The sequence below is a fragment of the Lates calcarifer genome, unplaced genomic scaffold (genome assembly GCF_001640805.2).
Source record: "Lates calcarifer isolate ASB-BC8 unplaced genomic scaffold, TLL_Latcal_v3 scaffold_8_19, whole genome shotgun sequence".
Lineage (NCBI taxonomy): Eukaryota > Metazoa > Chordata > Actinopteri > Centropomidae > Lates > Lates calcarifer.
The window spans coordinates 38,618-62,262 of NW_026118185.1; the positions used below are offsets into that span (position 1 = coordinate 38,618).

General features: G+C 39.2%; 1 protein-coding gene across 3 annotated transcripts in view; it reads right to left on the reverse strand.

The window, feature by feature from the left end:
• The window catches only part of abcc3 (ATP-binding cassette, sub-family C (CFTR/MRP), member 3), a 40,758-nt gene extending 17,340 nt beyond the window's left edge, over positions 1-23,418 (reverse strand). The window contains exons 1-8 of one of the 3 annotated variants that reach the window (XM_018678605.2): positions 23,075-23,413; positions 10,899-11,075; positions 10,318-10,443; positions 8,217-8,354; positions 5,837-5,962; positions 4,684-4,745; positions 3,287-3,418; positions 884-1,141 (exon numbers count right to left, since the gene is read on the reverse strand). In XM_018678605.2, coding sequence (XP_018534121.1) covers positions 884-1,141; positions 3,287-3,418; positions 4,684-4,745; positions 5,837-5,962; positions 8,217-8,354; positions 10,318-10,443; positions 10,899-11,075; positions 23,075-23,110 — 1,055 coding nt within the window. In that variant the 5' untranslated portion in view covers positions 23,111-23,413. Of the gene's footprint in view, positions 1-883; positions 1,142-3,286; positions 3,419-4,683; positions 4,746-5,836; positions 5,963-8,216; positions 8,355-10,317; positions 10,444-10,898; positions 11,076-23,074 lie in introns of all 3 variants that reach the window. The other 2 variants (XM_018678606.2, XM_051069669.1) reach the window with 2 other exon arrangements.
• Between the last annotated feature and the right edge of the window lie 227 nt (positions 23,419-23,645).

A 23,645-nucleotide genomic window follows, 5' to 3' on the forward strand; every position in this document is an offset into this window, starting at 1 on the left:
CAGAGAGCTATTTCAGTGCAACTAAAAAGAAAACAACACTAAACATTTGATATGGAAAAATTCTTTCATGACTCTGTTAAATCAGCTAATAACACCTTGTCCACCTTCCTCAAACAGTCTGGTAAGAACACTGCAATGAGACTTTACACAAAAACAGAAAGTCTAGTAGATTGTCATGATACTGTTTAATAATAAACATACATTACTTTAACAAAAAACAAATTCAAAAAAGAAAAAATCCAAGGCGCTTTTTGGGCAAAAAAAGTTAAAAGGCCTTTATTCAAATATGAAATTGATAAAATCATGGACACATACATGTTAAAAGAGCAGAGTAATAACCCTCATGCAGAGGTAACAGCCTTCCTCAGGGTGCCGAGGCATGTATGCACCCATGATTTTATGAATTTCATCTATTTTTGCCAGAAGAGTGCCTGGGATTTTTTCTTTTTTGATGCTATAAAATTACCATCATCTGTGGCTACTAAAGTTCCTCATGGTTTCTTAATATTACATGGGTAAGATATAATATCAAATAAGTTCTGTGAGAGAAAATTATACAACGGTGACAAAGCAGAAACTAATCAACATTATCCAACAACATGATGATAACAAAAGACAAACAGGAAAACTGTGGTGAAACATATCTGACAGCTTATCTCTCTCATATACATGGAGACAAGGCTTTCACACGACAGCTTCTGTCACTAGACTTCCCTCCCCCTGGGCCATTAGAAACATATTTACATAACAACTTTGCATCCTGAACAAGGGCCCCATGGTTTTTAAATAAAGACAGCTAACATGCTTTGGATAAAGCAAACAAGCATGCAAAAACATAAACACAAAATGCAAATAAAGATGTCCTGAAAATAGGATTTTTTACCTGAGTAGCTGAGGGTTGACAAAGGTGATGATGTCCTGCAGGAGCTTGTAGGCCGAGCCGATCAGAAAGTAGGGCCCGAAGGCTTTGATGAGGGCACGCAGGAAGGACGGCTGGCGGGGAGCGGCTTTCTGATTGGACAGCAGCACCTCAACTTCCTCCGGGCTGCTTTCGCCTCCCCCACCGCCTCCTGCGATGTGGTTGGTGGTCGACGGCGGTGGTGGCTTGGAGTACACGGCCTGGCTGGACAGGTTCTGTTCGCTGTGGATGGAGAGTTTGGGAAGTCATTTGTGGGTAGGACACCTGAGGATTGGGAACTCTCATCATAACGTACTCACGTTTTATACAGTGACACCAACAATAAATCAGACATCGATGAAAGGCCTCATGGAAGGCCCTGTAGCTGATTACAGGAAAACAATCCTGGTGTGTTTTACTGGCAGTCAGTGTAATAAACTACATGTTGAAAGCATGTTATTTTGTTTTGTTTTGAAGGACCTGAGGCAGTGAGACATAATGCAAGAAATGCTTCAAGTTTTCAGTGAAAGGAATGTTTTGCAAACTTACACAAAGTCTATTCTAATACCAGCTTAAAGCGCAGGAGTCGGATTCCAGCAGTGCATTTAATTGGCGACTACAGTTCAACCGGACAACTGTGATGGAATTCAGCTTAATGCCAAACAGGTTTCCAACGCCCCCCCACCCTATCATTTTACAAGTTGCTCTCAAGTGAGAAAGCTCAATGAAACTGTGACAGGAAAAACTGCAGCTGAGAGAGAGAGGAAGCAGCCCGCTGGAGGTCAGAGTTCAGACGACTTGTGGTGTGTTTGTGCGTGAATTTGCTGAAGTAGCACAGCCGCTGAGTGGCCAGGCTGCTAAACCCACAGCTCTTTAAAGTAAATATGCAACAGAAGTGGTGCCTGTTTCATAGTGATTGGAAAAAAAAAAAAAAACATGCTGATGGTTTCACTTGTGCAACAACATACGCCTGCACACACATGCACATATACAACCACACAGAAAAAGCCCAGCCTTCTAACACAACATCCTCTCCTCTCTATGCTCTGATGAGGAAGTTAAAGGCAGGGAAGCCGACAACGGCAGGATTTTTGAAAGGAGCGTTTTCTAGACGTGTGTGAATCAAAGTGAACATTTCTCTTTGGAAATTGGATTTACCTCACACTTATTTGTTTAAAACCATGTTTCGGAATGTGGTTCAGTTGGTTTACATACGTAAAAGTAACCTGGAAAGTTGGTTTTCTGCATTAACCTCATATCTAAATGTAATTTAAACAAAAAACAAGATACAAGAAACTCTAATGTTTGGTAATCTAAAGCCTGATGTGTGTTATTCCTCCGTGCCACAGAGCTGTGAAAAACTGTTAAAAACAAATCAATGCACCACACTGTTGCTCTGAGTCACATGTTCCTTCACTATCATGAACACACACACTGTAGTTTATTTTCAGTCAGTCGCAACATAGGGTGGCAAAATTTCAGGTAAATTTCCAGACACTTTGCAGAAACTTTTCCATGGGAAGTTACGATGGAGAATTTTGGAAATATTATAAGTTTTTAACTTTCAGTGGGAATTAAAATGAATTCACGTGAATTAACTGGAATATATGGGAATTAACGTGGAATTTTTCTGTTGGTAATTTATACAAACATAATATACAAAAATAAATATAAACATTATAAACAGTTTTGTCATAAGCAGACACACCTGCAAACAAATTTGAAAAATGACATTTTTGACTCATTTATTTGAGAGTAAAACTAATTAATTTCTTCATTGAACAACAAAAAAACATGAATGTTGAATAAAAATATATTGTTTTGAACCAAGATTATGCTGCAAGATGTTTTTAACTACAGTTAAGTTCCCTGTTACAAACTAAATTGCAATTTTGCAAATTTCCAGTTTATTCCAGTTAATTTCCGTTAATACCCATGGACAGTTTCCAACTTTTGGTATTTTGCAACTTGAGCCCCACATATATCGTCCTGTTTGAAATATTCACAAGAGAATCAAACGTGTATTATTCTGTGACCCCAATAAATACATTGTCCTATATCCTCACTACAGAGTCTGGTCTCTCGTTGTATCGTCAGTACAGCTGCTCCTGAACCAGGAGAACAAAATAAAAGGCTTTTGAAGCTGCAGCATCGTATGTCAGTAACACACTTATAATAAACCAGCCTGAGCTCTAAAATATTGTGGTGGATAAATCTGATTATTGACCAGCTGTGCATCTTAAAGTATCCAGGTTATAGCAGTTCTCCGGTTTCCAGCTTTAACCTGATTTCTCCCAGTAACCTGCAGCCTCTGTGAGTAAACATAGTGACTGTTTTTATTTCACAGACTCAGTGAAGCTTTTATGCGAGTGAAATGGACAAACACACCTCTTGGCTTTGGCCTGTTCCTTCTCCCACTCTTTGAGGAGTTTGGGCACCATCATCTTGGAGCTGTCACGCTGGTTCAGAGACCACAGGTCTTTGGCCTCCAGGGGCATTTTGTAGCCTTTAATGGCCATACTGAGAGAGAGGAAGAGAAACTGCAGTTTAATTCAATCTGGTACATTAAACAATTCAAAACAGTCACAAGTATGATTATTGTAAACAAATGAGACCTCGCCTAAACAGTTTTCAGTCTCCATTTCAGTATTTTTCTTGTACGTGGCTAAAATTTGATTCTGATACTAAACCCTTTTATCTCAGAGACAACTTAATAAGAATTGCTTTCCACTTAATTGAGTTTCCTGGATTTGCTAATCATCATTATGTACAAGTGGATCAGATTCCACCGGAAACTGTCTTGATGTATTTTCCAGCACAAGGGGGAGATTGGCTTACAGAGCAAAATAAAAAGATGCTGTACTTCCATCAGAAGAGAACGACAAAATCTTCTTAGAGGTAGAAGCTGTTTTCTGTAATTATCAAAGTATAATTCTACGATTATTCTGTGTTGATGTAGATGTTACTGTAGGGAGCCCTATATTATTATATTAAAAGACATATTAAAAGACATTATATCAAATAATGTTTCATCATGACACAATATTATACTGATTCAACAGACAATACAATGTTTGCCGATAGCACAAAGTCTGCTAGGATACGATTTCAATTCAGTTCAGGGGCTAGCGATCGATTTATCGTAAGAACTAGATCAATGTTCGTGTGCGGTTTTACAATGTCGACAACCTCTGTAGTCTCATTTAGCCACTTGTTTGCAACGCCTTTTTTAAGACACATAAAAGCTTTAAAAAAAGTGGAGGATTTTCTGACATATTTTATGTCGTAGAAGAGAACCTAAGCTTGTGTTAAAACCACAGACTTTATTTACATTTAACCAAAAACCCACTGACTTTGGGACGAGGAAACAGGAAGTGCTAACATGCTAACTTACTTCCTGGTTTTAGGACCACTCTATCAGACATCTACGTGGCATTTTGTCATGATTAGCATATGAATTCTTAAGGTATGGGTAAAAACGTGTTTTATAACAACACAGTGATCTTGACCTTTGACCTTTAAACACCAAATTCTTATCAGTTCATCCTTGAGTCTAAGTGGACGTTTGCGTCAAATTTGAATAAATTCCTTCAAGTCTCTCCTGAGATGTTATAGTTATGAAGATGGATTATATTGTAATGTATTTTAATTTTTTATTAATTACATGAATGAACAGTGAATGAACAGGCTCAATGCTCAATATACAGAACTTAATAATTGCTGGTAATTACTAAAACACCATATATACAACAAACTCTGGGTGTGTTGATGTTGGGTGCACCTACCTTGTGAACCACCAAAATGTCATGGTGGAGAGAAAACCCGCTGTGGTTTCAGGGCAGGGATTCTGAGGAGAAATTGAAAAATGTGCAGGAAAATAGGCCAGAGAGGTTAAACAAGGATAAGGAGGACATACTTCTGTGAGCAGCAAGAAACAACCGTGTTCTCTGTGTACGAATGAGAGTGTGTGACCTGCTTTAACAAGTGTGGAGTGGCCCCAGAGCACACTCAGACTTTCAGCTGCTCAGAACACTGAGCGTACAGAGTCAGCAGGAATATAACATATCCTCCTTAAGACCGACGAAAATACTGTTTCCAGGTCCAACTTCTCCAAGGCTCTCCTGTTTCTAAGATTATTCATGTGTCATTTTACCACTTTCCTTGTGATGAGAACGAGAGGAATAAATGGCTGCAGTTGATTAGTAATTTTTAAAAAAAAGTTTGACACCAGCAGGTGCTAACGTTAGCCAGCTAACCTAGCTAACATTAGCATCGGTTGGCACCCACTGGTTAAAAGTGGGTACCCCTGATATAAGCTATGGTTTTATAGTGTGTTTCTTGCTATGAGCCCACATCTTCATGTTTCAGTTGTGAGTCCTTTTCTGTGCTGCCCAGCTAAGGCAAATAAAGCTGGCCTTAGCTGGCTATCCTTGTGAAAACAGATGGCCATATCTAGCTTTTTTTGCTATTTTTGGGGAGCACAGAAAAAAAACGAAACACGAAGATGTGGACTCACAGCAAGAAACACCCTGTAAAACCTACAGGTAATATCAGGAGCACTTGCTTTTAGCTAACGTTAGCTAGGTTAGCTGGCTAATATTTGCACCCGCTGGCTGATAATTAGCTAGATATTGCCATCTGTTTCGCTGAAGATAGATAGCTAAGGCCAGCTTTAATCATCTTAGCTGGGCAGCACAGAAAAGGACTGATAACTGAAACATGAAGATGTTTGTGATTATATCAGGGGTACCTGCTTTTAACTGGAGCTTACGTTAGCTTACGTTAGCTAGGTTAGCTGGTTAACGTTAGCACAGGACACAGCACTGCAGCATCTCTGCGAAGTTGGACCTGGAAACAGTGTTTTCATCAGTCACAGCTTAACAATCAGATAGAGCACAGTCTTCATGGATTGTGGGTGGACACTGCAGCAGGACTCACAGGGTCTGTGACAACATTGGAGAAGAGAGGAGGTTTCTCATTGAAACAGCAGAGGATCAACTCGCAGACCACCAGGCTGAAGTAGAAGTAGAACGTGGTGAATCGCAGCTTGTCTGTCACTTCGCTCTGAAATGTAAAACAAAGACACACACATGAACACACAAAGAGGTCAATTCAGATGTACGGCTGCAGGCGTAATCTGTCAAGCAGCTTGTTTACATGCAGGCAAATTAGGCATGGGTAGCAAGTATGAGAGATACGAATGATACTCCAGAGTTTACGCTAGACTTATTTTTTATTTTTATTTTTTTCGACGACCAAGAATTCAAGAATTCCTGCCATATGGAAAACTACCTGACATATATTTTTAGCAGTCAAATAATAGCCTACATGTAAACAACAATAAAGCAGAAGTCTGACTTGTATATATTAAAACTGTAAAATGCATGCAGCATGGATAGTAGTATTACAATTTACAATTTCTAGGGATGACAGCAATGCAGGGTGCATGTGACAAGGAAAAGAGCATAACTTGCAGTATTCCCAGTAGCTAAATATAATATTTTCACGCATGCAAATGTCCTAAAGGTCAACTTCCATCCATTCGTTTGAGTTCTCAGACACACACACACACACACACACACACACACACACAGGGAAGTCACTCACTTTTCTTCCCTCCTCCACTGAAACACAAACATCAATATCAGCTGAGGACAATTATGAATAGACGCATCAACGTTGACAGCACAAAATCACGTCTTTTTCACAGTCATATGTGTCTGGACATATTTTCAGGATCAACCCGATTATAGCAGCACAGGGCTCTGCAGTCGCCTGGACTGACCCCAGCACAAGACTTTTAAAAAGGAATTCTCAGTTATCTTCGAGGTTTGTTATTTTCAGCATTGACTACGCTTTTAGGATTAATGCCAAAGAGGCTGTAACAATAGTTAGACACACCTTTTGCACTTTGACATACACCTGCAGACCGGATAGGTGTAGTTGGCTATGAAGTGATAAAACAGAAGTCCCGCCCACACACAGGCAGCACATGGTTTGGTGAACAGAGAGTTGGCTGTAAATGTAGTGTGTGGTTAAAAAGAGATCAGAAAGAACCTCTGAGGTCGCAGTGGGCGACACTCGTAGCCATAAATCAGATTATCCTGCACAGCACAGAAACACCAATATGAACCAATGTTTTAATCAGAGACAACCTTACTCTAACTGTTGACCATAAACCAGTTAACACAAATTTTCACAACAAAGTTGAGAAAGTGTGCCCGTTTGCCAAACTATACTGCAAAAAATTAAAGTGTGTGAAATACCATGATTATTTAAATGCTGTTTTGTGTAGAAGAATGTGTTTTTTTGAGTTGTTGTTTTGTGAAATGTTTTGTTTTCTGAAAACATTTCACAAAACCAAAATGTTTTTTTTTCTAAAATACAGTTGTATTTTCTGAATTGTTTCGTTTTCTGAAGTGTTTTTGTGTTTTGTGAAATGTTGTCAGAAAATAACATTTCACATAACACAACATTTTAGAAAACTCAACAACATTCCAGAAAACACATTTCAGAAATGTCATATTGTCTGAAATACTATTTTGTTTCTTGAATTGTCGTTGTGCTTTGACCGTCAGGGCCACCATATATTTCGGATTATGAACACAATCTAGACAATCTGTATTCAGTCTACATTCTCTATATTCTCACAAACTACGACTGGAAATTAAATTATGAATTTTACAGATAACTGGTTTTGTTTCAAAACAACAATTTTCAGCTTTTGTAGTAGGAATGTTTAATAGGTCACTAATCTTGTAATCTTGAGTCTTGTAATCCAGTAGATTATAGCTCTACAGTTCTGGATGCCAGAACTCTCAGCACTTAGCCAAACAATCACCTGGGTCACTGTTATTTATCCACAACTCTACCCTATCAATACCCACGCATATGATTTTGTCTGATATACATATTTAACATTTTATATCTGTGTTTTTTTTCCTCCGTGTTGTCCCATCTGGTTGTGTCTTTTCTCCAGCCTGACAGACTTGCCAGCTGTCTTGTCTTTGCAGACTGCAAGGTTTGTCTGGTGTGTGAGATAAGTGATGTAAGTGTGGAAACAACAAGCCTACTGTTACCCCTCTTCACTCTCCGCTTAGCCGCGCCCTGGGATGACCCCTCCTCAAACTGTAAAACTGCAAACTAAACTCCTGAGACAGCAAGATGGGGGAAGGGCGGAAAAGTGAGGAAAATGAGCACAAGGAGGTGAGGAGACACGAAGTAGGTGGAAAAGAATCTTGGGGAGGTGGTGAGGAAACAGCAGCAAGTTGAGGACAGATATATAAAAGGCATTTGAGGGCTGACGGTGTGCTCTCACCTGGCTGGAGGCCTGCAGGATCTTGGATCGGAAAGGCACGATGGCACACAGCACAGACAGGAACCAGAAGATGAAGAGGACCCCTGAGGACTGAACCCCACGTAACCTCTCAAACTGGATCAGAAACGTGGCCAACAGCTGAGAGTGGAAGAGGAGAGCGGGGGAGCAGAGGGAGAGACTGGAGTTAGATTAGCCAAGACAGAATCACTGAGGGCATGTAAGGTAAACCCAGAGTCTGACTGGGTCAAGTCATGCTGACAGTTCCTCTATTGAGCGCTGAGTTGCATGAGCTGCTCCAGGAGATTTTTGTGACCTGACTTCAACTCCAGGAGAGCTGTGGTATGTCTGTAACGTAAAAACAAGTCAAACATCTACACTACATACTGCTGTAATTTAAAACAGGCTTTGGTTTTGTTTGTATTGTGGCCACGCTGGAGCAGTGACAAAATGAAGCAATACCAGACAGAATGCGTACTGAATACAATTCCTGCATTTACCCGTGACAGTGAACAACATATGAATCTATTGTTGGAGGCATCACTTAAACACAGTGATACTTTGAGCTAACAAGTCAACATAACAAGCTAACATGCTGATGTTTAGCACACATAACATTTACAATGTCCCCCATGTTAGACTAGCATATTAGCATGCTAACATTTAAAAAAAAAAAAATGTGATTAAATTAGCGCTAAGCACAGCTGACAGGATGGGAATTTGGTTTATGATCAAATAATGTCATGAACTTATGAAATTACTGGAAAATTTTCAATCTTGACCTGGTGATGGCGCTACAGGAAAAATCTGGGGATCACCAAAATCCATCCAGTGTCTGTCAAGCCTTTCTGCTGACGGCCTCATCCACCCAGCATTTTAACAAATTCTTGAAGGCCCCAAAGGCTTTTTTAAAATTTGAAATACTTGTTTTCAGTCCAGTTAGAGACCAGCTGTACTCTCCCCAGAACCTTTATGTTTTCATACTCTGCTGCCATGTTTTTTTCAATAGCACCTTTCAGTTTGGCCTATTCTCCAGCTAAAAAGAAAGCCATTAATGGTGTTATTATAACAGGAACACATTAATTTTCTTTCCATGCAAGTGCAGAATGTTTTACTGGAACTGACCTCAGATCACCTAATTCAGTTGGCTTTGGTTCCAACTGTCTGATTTAGTGTAAAAGTGCCTTAAGAATGGACTAACATAAATTTCCTCTGAAAACATTTTCTCCATACAGTATTTGTTTTGCCAATATTAACGACTATAGAACTGATAAAATATTCCATCACCATAGAAGATTATTTTCCTGTTTCGTGCGGGAACATGGTGAAGTCTCTATTTGCACAGCTTCTGGTTTGACCTACAGCACCAGCTTTTTAAAGAAGAGCGAACACATAACAACCTGATTCTTACCTGAACTCGTTAATAATGCTTTCTGCACATGAATAAAGTAAATAGGTTGACATCTGTGGGCATCAGATAAGATTTGTTTTAAATTCCTTTGAAATAGCTGTCAACGACTGTTTGATTGTGCGATTTGTTCGTGACAAACACAACCAACAAAGGCAAACAGCTTTACACCTTACACTTACATTTCTGCTGAAAGGTTTTCTAGGTTTCTTTCAGACCTGTAGTTCAATGTGGTCCTTACACCAAGGGCAAATCAAGTTCTAGCAATGGATAGAGAATCAGTGCTTCTTCTGTGTATGTATATGTTCCCTGGTGTCAATCAAGCTGACAACTTCTGTCACTAAGCTGGTTGCTGGATGTACTTGTGGAAAACCTTGAACAGAGTTTCGTGACAGCAAAGAAACCCGACTTACTAGAAGTGTTTGAATATTTGTCGTTATGCAGGTTTGACGAGGATCTTTTGTCCTATGATACTATCTCTTCACTGTGTGCTCTGAATCAGCCTGTGTTTGCGTATGTAAAAATCCGAAATGACTTATTCAAAAATGATTTTTATAGGTATGACATGTTAAACATATAAACCATAAACAAAGTCACAAAACAATGGACAGAGAGCAGCAAGAGCTATTCAGAGGCATCTTATCAGGAGGTGAACTGTTGTGTAACTGTGTCTGGATGGACGTTCTATACCCTCACCATGGTCACGCCGAGAACCAGCGGGGTGATGAAGTAGATGGGCGGCTGGCTGAGCCCCTGCCGCAGTTCGTGGAATGTGTAGAAGAGATCTGTCCAACACACTATCCATAACAACACACCAAAAACCTGAGAGCAGTGAAGGGAGAAGAGAGCAGAGGGGGAAAAAATAACAAGAAAACAAGACATAAAATACTATAAAAACAAAGGGAAGTAAAAGAGGTGGTTAATGTTCAACATTAGAGGGTAGAGAAGTGTTTTTGGCCAGGCCTGTGCTCATTGTTGGCCAAGTATTGTTGGCATGGGCTGGCTACCGGTCAAGGTTTCAAAACCACTCATATTTACTGTCATACAGTTTCTACGGTATAATCTGATATAATCTTCATTAAAATGAATCGTCAGACACAGAATAATATATGTTCAACTGTTTTACTTTTTTTAACTTAATGAGTGTCTCAAAAGGTTGTTGACGTTATTTTAAAACATGGAAATGCATCTTATCTGTTTACAGATTACACTGAAGTGGCTGAAAAAAATGAATGAATGAATGAATGGACTGATGAATGGATGAAGTCCCCTCTCACCGTTTTGAACCTGTTCATAATGGACATCATGATGTAGCCTCTGTTGTTCCTCTTTAGATAGAAGAGGTAGATCGGGCAGACGGCCCATAGGTAGATGCAGGGCAGCCATGACAGGACTGACAGCTGGAAACACTCGGGGAGATCGGGCCTATCTGTGTGGAGTGTCTGATTGGCTACCTGCACAGACACACAAGATGGGGAACGCCAGCTTTAGTTTCACAACAAACAATGTTAGAGACAAAACAAAGAGTCTGACACACCAATCACACAAAACAATTCATATGTATAATACAATCCACAAAGAGAGGGAGAGGGATTCAGCCACTGCTAATTAAGATGTAAGTGAAACAGTATTTTTAATGAATTAAGTGAGCATACGTAAGTTGTCAGTGCTTTGGACTACTTTATGGATGCAGGAAACTAAAAAACACGCCGGTAAAGGTTGAGAAACCGTATGAAAACGGTATGATTCATTTATTTTGTTGCTGAGGAACAATAACTGACCACTACAGAGGACATCCGGCGGAGAAAGGTAAAGTAAACATGAATCATAGAGAGGTGCAGTCCTGACACAGTGGTTATCGTGCTCCCCTGGACAAACACTGTTAAAGGCCCACCCACAGACAGAATCAAGATAAACACAGCTGCCAGCCTCCAGCTACTCTCCATAAGTTGACACACCTTTGTGCTGAGTCGTGTGTAGGGGTAAAGAGTGTGTGAAAGTGTAGTGGTAGTGAGGAGGTGAGGGGTGAGTGCTGAATGTGTAACTGCTGGTTTCATTACTCTTTTTGACAGCACAGATTTAACACACCGCCAGCAAAAAGGCTTCTGGCTGTGTTATTTCTTTAAATCATCATGGTACGTCATGGTTTTTATTTTTCCAGTGTTCTGTCATACACACACCAACATGTGTTTTCAGTCTGGAACAGAAAAAAAGGATGCACTCGAGCTCTAATAATGACTCAACAGGAAATACAATAAACACTTCTGACCTTAACATGTCATCATGATTTGGCTGGAGCCTCCATCCTTCCAATTCAAGTGAAGCTTTACTATTTAAATTCATGCTAATTAATGCTAATTCTCAATGGAAAAACAACCTGATGCAACTGCTAGCTGCCATATATCATCTAAATGAACTGATTAAATAAATGAAATGTTTGTTGACTGCAAGCCAAGTTCCCCATCTGGGATAAATAAATGACTGAACTGAAGATACACCAACCAGCTCCACAAACGCTCACAAATTAACATGTCATATCTCGTCTATTCAATCTGTACAAAAACCAAAGTGCAAAACCAACATTTGAGGTTTTTATGTGGATGAGTCTCCACCGATTGCCTGGCAACTACACTGACAACAAAACCACAGTTTGCAAGTGTAAGTTTAAATGTAGTTTAATCATAATATAAATGTTTACTAAGTGGAGATTTATTTGTCACTAAACATTTTGCAATCTAGAGATTAGCTGTTACAAAATGTTTACATACAATTACCTTGTGATTCATTGTGATGCTACATAGTTGACAGGACAGCACTAGGGATGTTTCATAGGAACGTGATTACTTATTTTTTCAAAGTTTTTACCAGCTAAAACATCAGGTTTTTCCACAAGTGCTGTGTGACAGAAGTAGTCTGTTTGATTGCATTGTTAAACAACTTCTACAAGTCTTTGTGTTTCAATTGTAGGTTAAGATTCCTTCAGTGTTCAGAGTTCAGGAGGTTTTAAAACTAGAAAAAACAGAGAAAGTAGTTTCCTGTTAAAATTCTGTGTTTTTCCAGTGCTCTTTGGCGGAAACAGGACATCAGCAAGGGGCTGTGGGCTGTTAGCTTAGCTGCTGCTAATGTCACGTTAGCTTGTTTTTGGGTTAGGATACTTTTAGTGTCAATCGTTCAGGAGATTTTTATCAGGAGATTAATTATCCACACAGGTCTCCTCCTCTCCAAAACAAACAGACTAAGTAATTAAAATCAGAAAAAACATTGAATAAAACAGTTTCATGTTAAAAATCAATGTTTTTCTTTGATGTTCTTGGGCGACCACAAGAGCAGCTGTTAAGATTATAGTTATGATGTTATAAAAAGTGTCAGTGATGGGACTTGAAACAGTGAGAAAGTAGTCGACTGAAAATGTTTTAACGTGGAAAACCCTGATAACACTAGCTAACGTTACATTAGCTCAACAGCTAAAAAGGAGACTGAGAGCTATCAACAGTGTCAGTTTAGTTGATCTCATCTCTCTTTCTCATTATTACCATAGGTGAAAAATCTACATAGCTGTCATCTCCAAATATAATTATGCTCTGAATGTAGTAATTAGCTCTTGGCCCCATTTGATCCTTCTCTGAAGGGACTTGAGACAGTGAGAAAGTTTTAATGTCCAGGCCCCAAACTAGCGAGCAGCTCCTAAAAAAATAGAAAGTCCTTAACACACTGACTTAGTAATGAATTTAAGAGGAGCTGGTGCAACACAATCCTGACGTTACCACACCCTAGCCAAAAAATAATCCCTCACACCATCCCAGAGAGCCACAACAAACAATCAAAGCAACACCATAAATACATTTAGTTCCAAATATGTCAGTTCAGTTTAAATACATAAGATACACACATAAGACATATTCATACAACATTTTACTACTGCCTGTTTTTCCTCCTCTGCACAGTATTTGTTTGAAGTAATGGCCTCTGCAGTGTTTGCATTGCAAATGTGAGAACAGCACAACAACTTATACGCCCTTCATTCCAACATTCCTCTTTCTGTGGGTCAACCTGAGCAGCAGGAAAGCAGCTGACGCATTATTTGCATTCACACTGTATGGTAACACACAGTACTGAAAGGCAAATGTCAAATTTAAAAGCATTAAGATATCTCCTCTGCACACTGAGGGGAAAAGGCAGTGAGTAAATACCATGTTTAATCACTGAACACAGGGCACAAAGACTTTTTCTTTGCTCACACACATCATATTAATTCTTATCTTGGCAACAAAGGCACTGGTTTAATTAGTTTTAACAATGATAATGATGGATGAATAAAGAAAATAAAAAGCTCTTTGGTTGCTGTGGTTTTTGCATAAACGCAGAAACTGAACATTTTGTAACTGCACGTCGGAGCTTTCAGAGTAAGGTGTGCAGCCCATACTACATGCAGAATATCTCGGCTTTATTCCCATTTCACACACTTATCACTACACTTAAGACCTGAAACCTGAAACTTCAACAAAAGGTGAGATGAAAAAGGGGTGAGGTGCTTTGCGATAACAGCCAGCCAGCAGAGATGGGAAGATTTCTTCACTTAACCCGGGAGAAAATCGTAGAGTAAAAAGAACATTCAGGGTTTTTTCTAGTTTTAATTATCAGGTCTGTCTGAATGGACTTGTGGATTTGTCATGTTTGTTTCCACCGCTCATTGAAAGAGGCTGAGAAATAATGTTTTCAGAGCCTTTAAAGCTTCAGAAAAACAAAGTGTGTTGTGTAGTACTGTAACCTCCAAAGCAACATTTGAATGACCTTAATCACCCATCAACAGTGCCACTGTGTGACGAGTCAAGTGACATAATTTTCCACATCTTAAGTTAGTCTCATTCATGAAAGTATAACAAATATTTACTCCAGCAGTACTGACCAGCATATATTATCCTGTTCCCAGTCTGGGTTAAGGTTAGAAGAAACCTTGCAATGGTGTTTTAAAGTTTTTAAAGTCTTCAAATCATGGCTAATGTAATCCTGATTATAAGCAGTATTACCTTCACATTTCACCACAATGCAATGCAATGCAAAGCAATGCACCCTTTCCATGAGTGCAGAAATGAGATCATATGCTGAGTAATGATGGTTTCACAATGAAACAAACTGCACAATTAGACAAACAACCCACACCTGCAAAAAAACCCACACATACAAGCCAGTACACATTCATCCCATGTAGAGGTGAAACAAATTAACAAATTAATCTCTAACTATTGTGTTGACTGTTGCTTTTCTTAGTTGCACGACAATAAGTCGAATATATTTGGGTTTTGGATTGTTTGTCCAACTAAACAAGTAATCTATTTTTAATTTCATTGACAAAATGACTAATCAGTTAACCTATACAGTAGTAGTTTAACTGAATATTTTTCCTGAGAGGAAGAGGACAAAAGGGGTATTCTGAGGACTTTTAACCAACCACTTGATTACTGTAAAGATGTGCAACACAGTGGTGCAGGGATGACGTATTTTTGTGGTCCAGCCAGGAAGTTAGCATCATCCTGGTTCCTTCGACAAAAAGCCAATGGGATTTTTTCATTGGGTTTTGAATTATTGCAGAAAAATAAACTCTGTAAGCAACAGAAGTTTATGATACTTAAATGTTTAGATCATCAGATAACAGAGATAGAGACAGAAAGTGAGTAGAAACACAGCAAGGCTGTAAAGGTGGACCAACAACCTCTGTAGTCTCATTTAGACACCTGAAAATGTCTTGAGCTTCTGTTAAAACCACAGACCTTATTTCAGACATTAAACCAAAAACGTATTGACTTTGAGACGAGCAAAAAGAAATAGACCAGAACTACTTGAACCAGTAGAAAATGTACTATATCATTACTGGGGTTTTAGATTTTGGTCTGTAAAGGGTAACTTGTTGAATTTCTCTGCGAAACCTGATCTTAACAATAAACAGCTCCTCTCTTAAGACAAAGGGCAGACATGCAAGATCCTCTCACTCGCCTCCAAACCATCCATCAAATCACAGCTTTATTCTGACACATTGTCCAAATTGTTTACTTCTGCGACCTGAGCTTTTTAGATGATTTCATTCACTCCACTCTTTGTGACCGTGACCATGAATCTTCTGAGCTTTGAGAAATTCACATTATACTCGTATGTGTATTTTGTAACTGAACTCCTTTGACTCACTCAACCCATTTGTTGTCTCAAGCAAACACAACCAAACTGATTAGTCAATGAGATGATCAATGAAACACACTTCTAATACAAACAAACACATACAGTACTCTGTGACACGTACTGTCTAATCAGAACACCTTTGAGCCTCAAGGCTAAAACAGTGTCTCTTAGTATATTTAGCAATTTCATGTCAACACATATCAATGCTGAGTTAAATTCAAAACATCTGTAGTGAACAATTTCTGTTAGATGTCATGTCACAAAGTGATATAGATCTGTACTATAAGTGGACATTACAAAGAATAAATGACTGAGACAGCATTTGTGGTAAAGCCACTGGCAGCCAGCTGGCACCAGGTCAAAACAATTTGGCCAATTACACAGACATACAGCAGGAAACATCAGCCAATTCTATACTGAAAATATTGAGAAATATGTGACAGTATGAATTAACAGTTACAACAGCATGAGATGATGTGTTGGTTGGACCAATAGAAACTCTGCTATACTGTTTATTATTATTATAGGTTGTTTTATCACTATATTTTTTTAGTACATTATCAGAGATGACGGCCGTGTTGATTTTTCACTTGTGATAATGGGCAAGAGATTTCAGATCAACTGAAACGATCCTGTTTACAGCTCTCAGTCTCTCTTTTAGCTTGCAACGTAACATTAGCTTGCGTTATCGGGTGTTTCCATAAGCACATTAAAACATTTTCAGCTGACTACTTTCTCACTGTCTCAAGTCCCGTCATTGTCACTTTTTAGAATGTTATAACTATGATCTTAAACCAATTAATTACTTGGTCTGTTTATTTTGGAGAGGAGGAGACCTGTGTGGATAAAACTAAAAACAAGCTAAGCTAATATTAGCGGCAGCTCAGTTAACAGCCCCTTACCAACGTCCTGTGTTCACCGAACTCTGAAAGAATCTTAACTTTGATATGACACACAATGACTTGTTTAACAATGCAAAGAATAACTCCAGCAAAATTCATGATATCTTCATAACCCATGGACAAATCAAAGCTAGCTGTTAGCCCCAGTTTCCAGTTCTTATACTGAGCTAAGCTAACCAGCAGTTGCAACGAAACAGTAAGCTAGGCTGCAGTGAAAATGCATAATGATCATGGTGCAAGTAAAGCGTGCTTTATTGGACAGGTAAAAAAGATTACACTGATTATCGCTGAGACGACCGTCTTTATTGTTCAAACTAACACAATTTTCTCTGCTTACTCAACTAGCAAAGTCACATTCTATACAATAATGCCATATAATGGAGCAATGAAGATTATTTCAAAAAACAAAAAACATATACTAGGATACTGCAACAGTGTCTGCAGTATAATTATTAATAAATATAAATATTAATTAATCTGTACCGGCTTCCGCAGGGAAATCAAAATGAATCAGTTAGCATCACTCTGCATGCTCTCAGAAATAGAGCAGGTGGTGTGGGGGTTGTCAGACTTTGCTTATGCTTTCTAGTGTATTCAGAGGTTTGAGAAAATAAATTGCAGCAGGCTGTCCATCTGTTCTCCGTTAAGACTGAAAAAAAACTGTCGAGCGGTATAAATGGAAGGCCGACAACAGTAAAGACTGCAGGAGGACAGGAATTGCTGCTGGCTATGTTTGCCTACACCCTGACATGGAAAACATGAGCAGTGTTATTCATGGATCTGCGTTCTTCATAGATTAACAGACACACAGATTCCTTAAAAGCAGATGACAGGATGGATATTCCAATTTATGATTTAGGTTGGAATTTGCTGTCTCACTTGTTGGAGAACACGCACGGGAAGTGACCGAGACGGCTGCAGACTGTAACAAATAAATCACAGACGGAACTACAGAGGAGTTTGAAGAGTTTGATCACAAGGCAGAGATCCTGACATTTTGAGGTGAAAATGAGACCATTTCACAACTCTCAATTCCTGATTTTTTGCTGGGTTAGCAGTCTTTAAGTTCGGGAAGTAGACACTACATTTGGGGATTTTCTGTGTAAGTTACTGTTACACACACACTTAGTACAGTGTTTGAGGCAGGTTTGGCTAAAAGGGAGGCTCAAATGGGGCCAAAAGCAGATTTGTATTTAGAGATGACAGCTAAATCTATCACTTACTTTTCACTTAATAACCATCAGGCATGAGATATCAGCCAAAATAATCCTGTTTACAGCTCTCAGTCTCCCTTTTAGCTGTTAACCTAACATAACATTAGCTTAACACAAGTAACGCGTAAGGTAACACACATAAGCTAACGTTACATTAGCTTAACAGTAATCAGGGTTTTCTGTATGCACATTAAAACATTTTCAGCTGACTACTTTCTCACTGTTTCAAGTCCTGTCACCATCACTTTTTATAACGTTATAACAATAATCTTAAACTAAATTAAGGATTTTTGTCATCGGATGTCTGGGTCTGAAGTCGTCAAAGAAACAAGCTAAGCAAACAGCTGCTCTCGCCTAAGAGCATCACAGAGAAACATTGATTTTAATGTCTTTTATTAAGTGTTTTTACTGATTTTACATTCTTGATCTGTTTCTTTTGGAGAGGAGGGGACATGCATAAATAATTCATCTTCCAGTAAAAACCTCCTGAATGATGAACACTGAAGGAATCCTAACATAAATCTAAACAAGCTAACGTTAGTAGCAGCTCAGCCCACAGCCTCTTTCTAACATCATGTGTCCGCCAAAGAGCACCAGATAAACACAGATTCTAATGTGAAGCCTCTTCATTCAGTGTTTTTTCCAGATTTAATTCTTGGGTCTGTTTGTTTGAGGAGGAGACCTCTGGGGATAATTCAGCTCCTAGTAAAATGATTCTGACTAATGTTTAATAATGTTCGACAGTATGGGTGTTAGTCAATACTGTGCCCAAAATAAATACCTGAGCTCATAAAAACTAAAAATGAGAAGTCTGCCTGTGATTTTAAGGAAGACGTTTCAGGGAGGTTGTAGTAACATGACATTCGAGGTTTTAAAGATGTTATTGTGCCATGGTTCAAAGTTTTATAAAGTTATCTAGAAAAAAATGCTCTGAAAAAGTTGAAAAAGTGGAAGTAGCCTAAAGTAGAAAACAAACTGCGTTATTTCCCGCTACACTACATTATACAGTCATTATAGGTGATACTACTGTTAACCGAATGTTAGATTTCTCATTCATGGTGTAAAAGGCTTTGACCTTGAAGCCGTAAATCTCTGCATTACAGTATCATTACAGTAATCATTATATTACAGGTAACACACCTTAATGAACACACACTAACTACTGGCAAACATTGAACTTTCCCAGCACATGTCCTCTGTCATCATGAGCACGACTTCTTCAATTACAACTACTTCCTCTTTATCAGTTCCTATTCAGCTTCAGCTCCACCCTACAGATTCCAAACCTGAGCTATGTGAAGACAGACTATTCCAGACTTACACACCGAACACCCACCTTATAGATTACACAGTGTGTGAGAACTCGAGGCAAACTCCGCCTGCCTGGCTGTGCTTCCTGTGAACACACAACTGTAATCCAAGCTGATTGAATTGTTGGTATATGATGCGGATGCTTTGTATCAGCCTGTTAATGTGTGTACTACACCTTCCTGCATCTATACTCCTCAGATATATACTCCACAGAGTCAACATTAGGTTAATGACAGCTCAGTGATTATGATATATTTGTATGTTTGGACCACCATTGCTTTTGCTTTGGGTGAGCACTTTGATAAAACACTATAAAACCACTAGCAAACAACGTCTATTCAGTTCAAATCCCCCGCAGTTCAAAAGGCAGCAACTGCAATTTCATATTTTATAGTGAAAGACATGATGCCAGGTAGAAAAAAAAGGACTAAAGAAAGTGGCTGACTCCAGGTTTAGAGTCCAGGATGGAAAATGGAGCAGACTCAGCTTTATGCAGAACATCAGGCAAAAGTGGAAGAGCAGGTTACACACTTTGACACCATTATTAGAGCTTTGCATGAGGTCAATGACCATAAATGTTGCGATGGTCACAGAGAATATTGAATTACTGACTCAAACTTTACATTCGTTCATCATCAGAAATGATGAACAAATGTAAAGTTACTTAAATTACTATTTATATATTCTTTTATTATTCAGATTTTCTTATTTATTTAAGTTTTGTGAGAATTGTTTGTTATGTGTATGTCCTAGGCATGGGATGATATATCACGACAAAAAACACTTAAAATAAATTGACCATAGAGAATTTTCATCATCTGAATAATTGTGAATGGGGATTGTTAATTAAAAAAATCTTTTCAGCCAACATACAGTCCTGTATTGTTTTATTTTGAATTGCCACAAGGTGGAGCTGCATCTTTATAGTCATTCCAAAATGCTACTAAAGTTAAATTTCCAATCTGAGCTCCCATCTCCATGACAACCAGCTCTGTTTGCCGAACTCCAGGTAAAATTAAAGTTACGGAAAAAAAATTGCAATTAGATATTTTCCCAAAATCATTCAGTCCTATTAAAATATACCCTGTGAAGTTTTTTCCAGTCTAACAAACATGTTGAAGGTTAATCTTAATTTTGCAAGCCTGCAAGGAAGAGTTCCTCTCTGTCAAAGAGACAAACAAGAGACAGTGAAACCTCCCTCAGAGTACACACTGCATGTATTCTTTACATTATGCAAGACAATAATGTGAGGAACACTGATTTACCACTGAAACAACACTATAAACAGAATTCCCCGCAGTTACACTGACGTAACGTCAAATTCACAAACACTACAGGAACTATCAAGTTCTTGTCTAACTGTGGTGAAGCTATGAAAGTGAAAACCCTCAAACTGAAGCGACTGTTTAATCATCATGTTAACAAAGTAAGACAACTTTCGTCAAAGGCTGATTCACAAATCTACGAACAAAGCTCTGACTAATATGAATGCTGATGTAAACTTCAGCTAGAAATGTGCAGGTTGCATACAACACCTTCTACAAACACTGAGGCTGCAAATAATGCCCTTGGCCAAGCCTCAGTATTTAACTTGACTTGCAGTGAACATGCACCGTTGAGAGCTGAGGGATTACAACCGCCTGCAGTTTGTTTGAAGTGGACATAAACATGCAGCAACTAGCTTAAGATCACTTCAGACGGCCTGGAAAACAACCCAGTCCTTTAGAGTAATATCCGGCTAGAGGAAAATCAGGTGCACAGTCTTAACACTTTTTTTTTTTTTTTTTTTGAAGTGCCTCAGAGGTTCTTGAGTTTGGTACATAGAGGGGTTTCCCACCCTACACCAAATAGATAAAGCATGACACAGACCGGTTTCATATGATTTACCCCAAGCACAGGGATGTTGCATGGACGCTTGTACAACACAACTGTTGGTGTTTGTAGGGTGGAAAGAGGTCACGCTGATATGGCTCTGCCCAGCTTCAATAGGATCATCACACTTTTATTCTCAGGATTTGTTAGAAAATATTTACAGCTGCATTAATCAGTATCTTTAAGACTTGTTTTGGGTTTAAGGCTCGTTCATTTCAAGTTGTTTTCAGCAAATAAATCTTTTATAAATTGATAAAATACTATCCGTCCTGCACTAGATGGAGAACAGATAAAGTTAGAGTCTCGTTGGTGGAGGATTTAGTGGCTAAAAAAATGATATTTTTCTCAGGGGATGGAGAAGACCAAAAATAGAACTGAAAGTCAAGTGAATATTGGCCAGCAACATGGCTCTGTTGATGTGTACATAACTGCAAACTCACCATAATAATAATAATAATAATAATAATAAAACTAGCAAATTCAAAACTATCCAAATTTTGATGGTAAGCTAGCAGGTGAGTCTGTAGATTTATCGTGGTTGGAGAGTGAGGCAGTTACAAAGTCGACAAACAGCCTTATCTTTATTCGTGACTTTGCGATCCGCGGTGTAGAACCCAGAATACCTCTACACGCTGCTTCTCAGATGCGTTGGTGTCGGCCCTGCTCGTTATTGTCCTCAATTTTCGTAACAAAACAACAGCATTTTCATTAGCTTAGTTTACGGACAGGTCAATAGGTAAAGCTGATAGAGCGCCCTCTGGTGGATCACAAGCAAACTACTTCAACTGGTCTGATGCACTTATGTTGTTACAGCTCAAATATAAACTTTTCACCCACATTCTGACAAATGTCTGAATTTAGAATTAAAAGTTACAGCCCTGTTGGATGTGTATGCAATACAAACTCACCATAATGCAGGTTTAATTAGTTCTACAGCTGCTTGACATTTTATCATAGATACTATCTGGATACTCAAATGGTGCAGTCAAACAGGATATTATGTTTATCTTATGATCATTTTAAAACCATGATCACAAACCTCTTTGCCTTGTATCACTGTTTAACTGTCAGTTGAACCTTATCTGTACTTCTTTTTTGTACTTTACTTTAGACATTTTCTCATTCTAGTTACATATTTTCTCTTTGTCACTCAGGCCAAAGTGTAAAGAAAAAACTGATTTATCACAGAAACAGTTTCATAAACAAGACTTCCCCTTCAAAGAACTTTAAGTGACCTTTTAAAATCTGTTTGTTCAGGGTAAAACCAAACATGGACCCATATCCAACAATATTAAACGTACTCTTTACTAAGTTTAACCCCATTTACTTCTCATCATCCTGTTGTCTACAAGGTGAAGACTAGTGTTGATCTCTGAGGAGAAAACAGAAAGCATACATAATATTCCCGCTGGGATTTAATGTGTCTGTGGACCTGTTGTACTGTACTGTGGTATTTCCCTCTCACCTACAATATTCATCACAGTAATAGTTATTAATAAAAGTTCCTGTGGTGCTAAATTAGTCATTTCAATGCCATGATTTTCTCCTGTGATATTTGTACACAGAAATATTTTGAGTGTTTTTAATTTGTTATCCATTAGCTACTTTCTTACTCTATGTCTTTGCTATCACTGCTGTGCTATCTCTCTAATATTCCTGGAAGGACCCGGCTACTGTGCCTGAGATACGTTCACGGACCTCACCCAGGCAAAACTTGACAGTTTCTTCGAGGAAAGACGAGAGCAACAGTGACAACAACATGGCATTAATTGGGAGCTCGTTAACACAGTAAATGCTATTAAGTGGGTTATTTATAGCGCGCTGTACCTGTTACTGTACTTCTGAATGGAAACAAAAGCAAGCCGCTGACATGATACTGTAACATCCAGCTGGTTTTTAGTCGTTCGTTAAGTGTGTAAAGGCCACAGGAGTTACAGGATCCTGTGACAAAAACCACCCGAGCTGAGACGGAAGCGTACTCACCCAGAAAGGGAGCTCCGGTCCGCACAGCCGCTCCATCTCCGCGGCGGCGGCGGCGGCTGCGTGAGACCGGCAGGGAGCGAGAGAGAGAGCGCTTAATGCCCTCTAAAGGTCGAGCCTTTTTTCTTCGCCGACCTGCTTCTCTTCTTCCTTCGCTGTCACATGCCACACCGGGCAGGTATGTGCTACGGAGGCGCCTCGGTTCTCTGCGTCCTCCTTCTCCGCCACCACCTCCTCCTCCGCCTCCGCCTCCCCCCTTCAGCGACAAGCGTGGACCGAGCTGCGTCAGGAAACGCTCCGCTCCTTCCGCTCCGGAGAGAGACAAGGGAGAAAAGTCACCACCGGAGCCTGCGAAGAATTATTTCTATCGGAGGGGTTGACGTGAAGGGGGAAGGCAGGGCGTCTGCCTACTAAACCCCGCCTCCCTCCCTCACCCCTCCTCCCTCCTTTACACGCTCTCTCACACACAACATTAAACAACAGTCATGCTGAGTCATGTCGCCACAGCTTACAAGTGAGGAAAATTAGATTTATACAGGTGAACATGGTACTGGGTACCGGAAAATTTACGGGA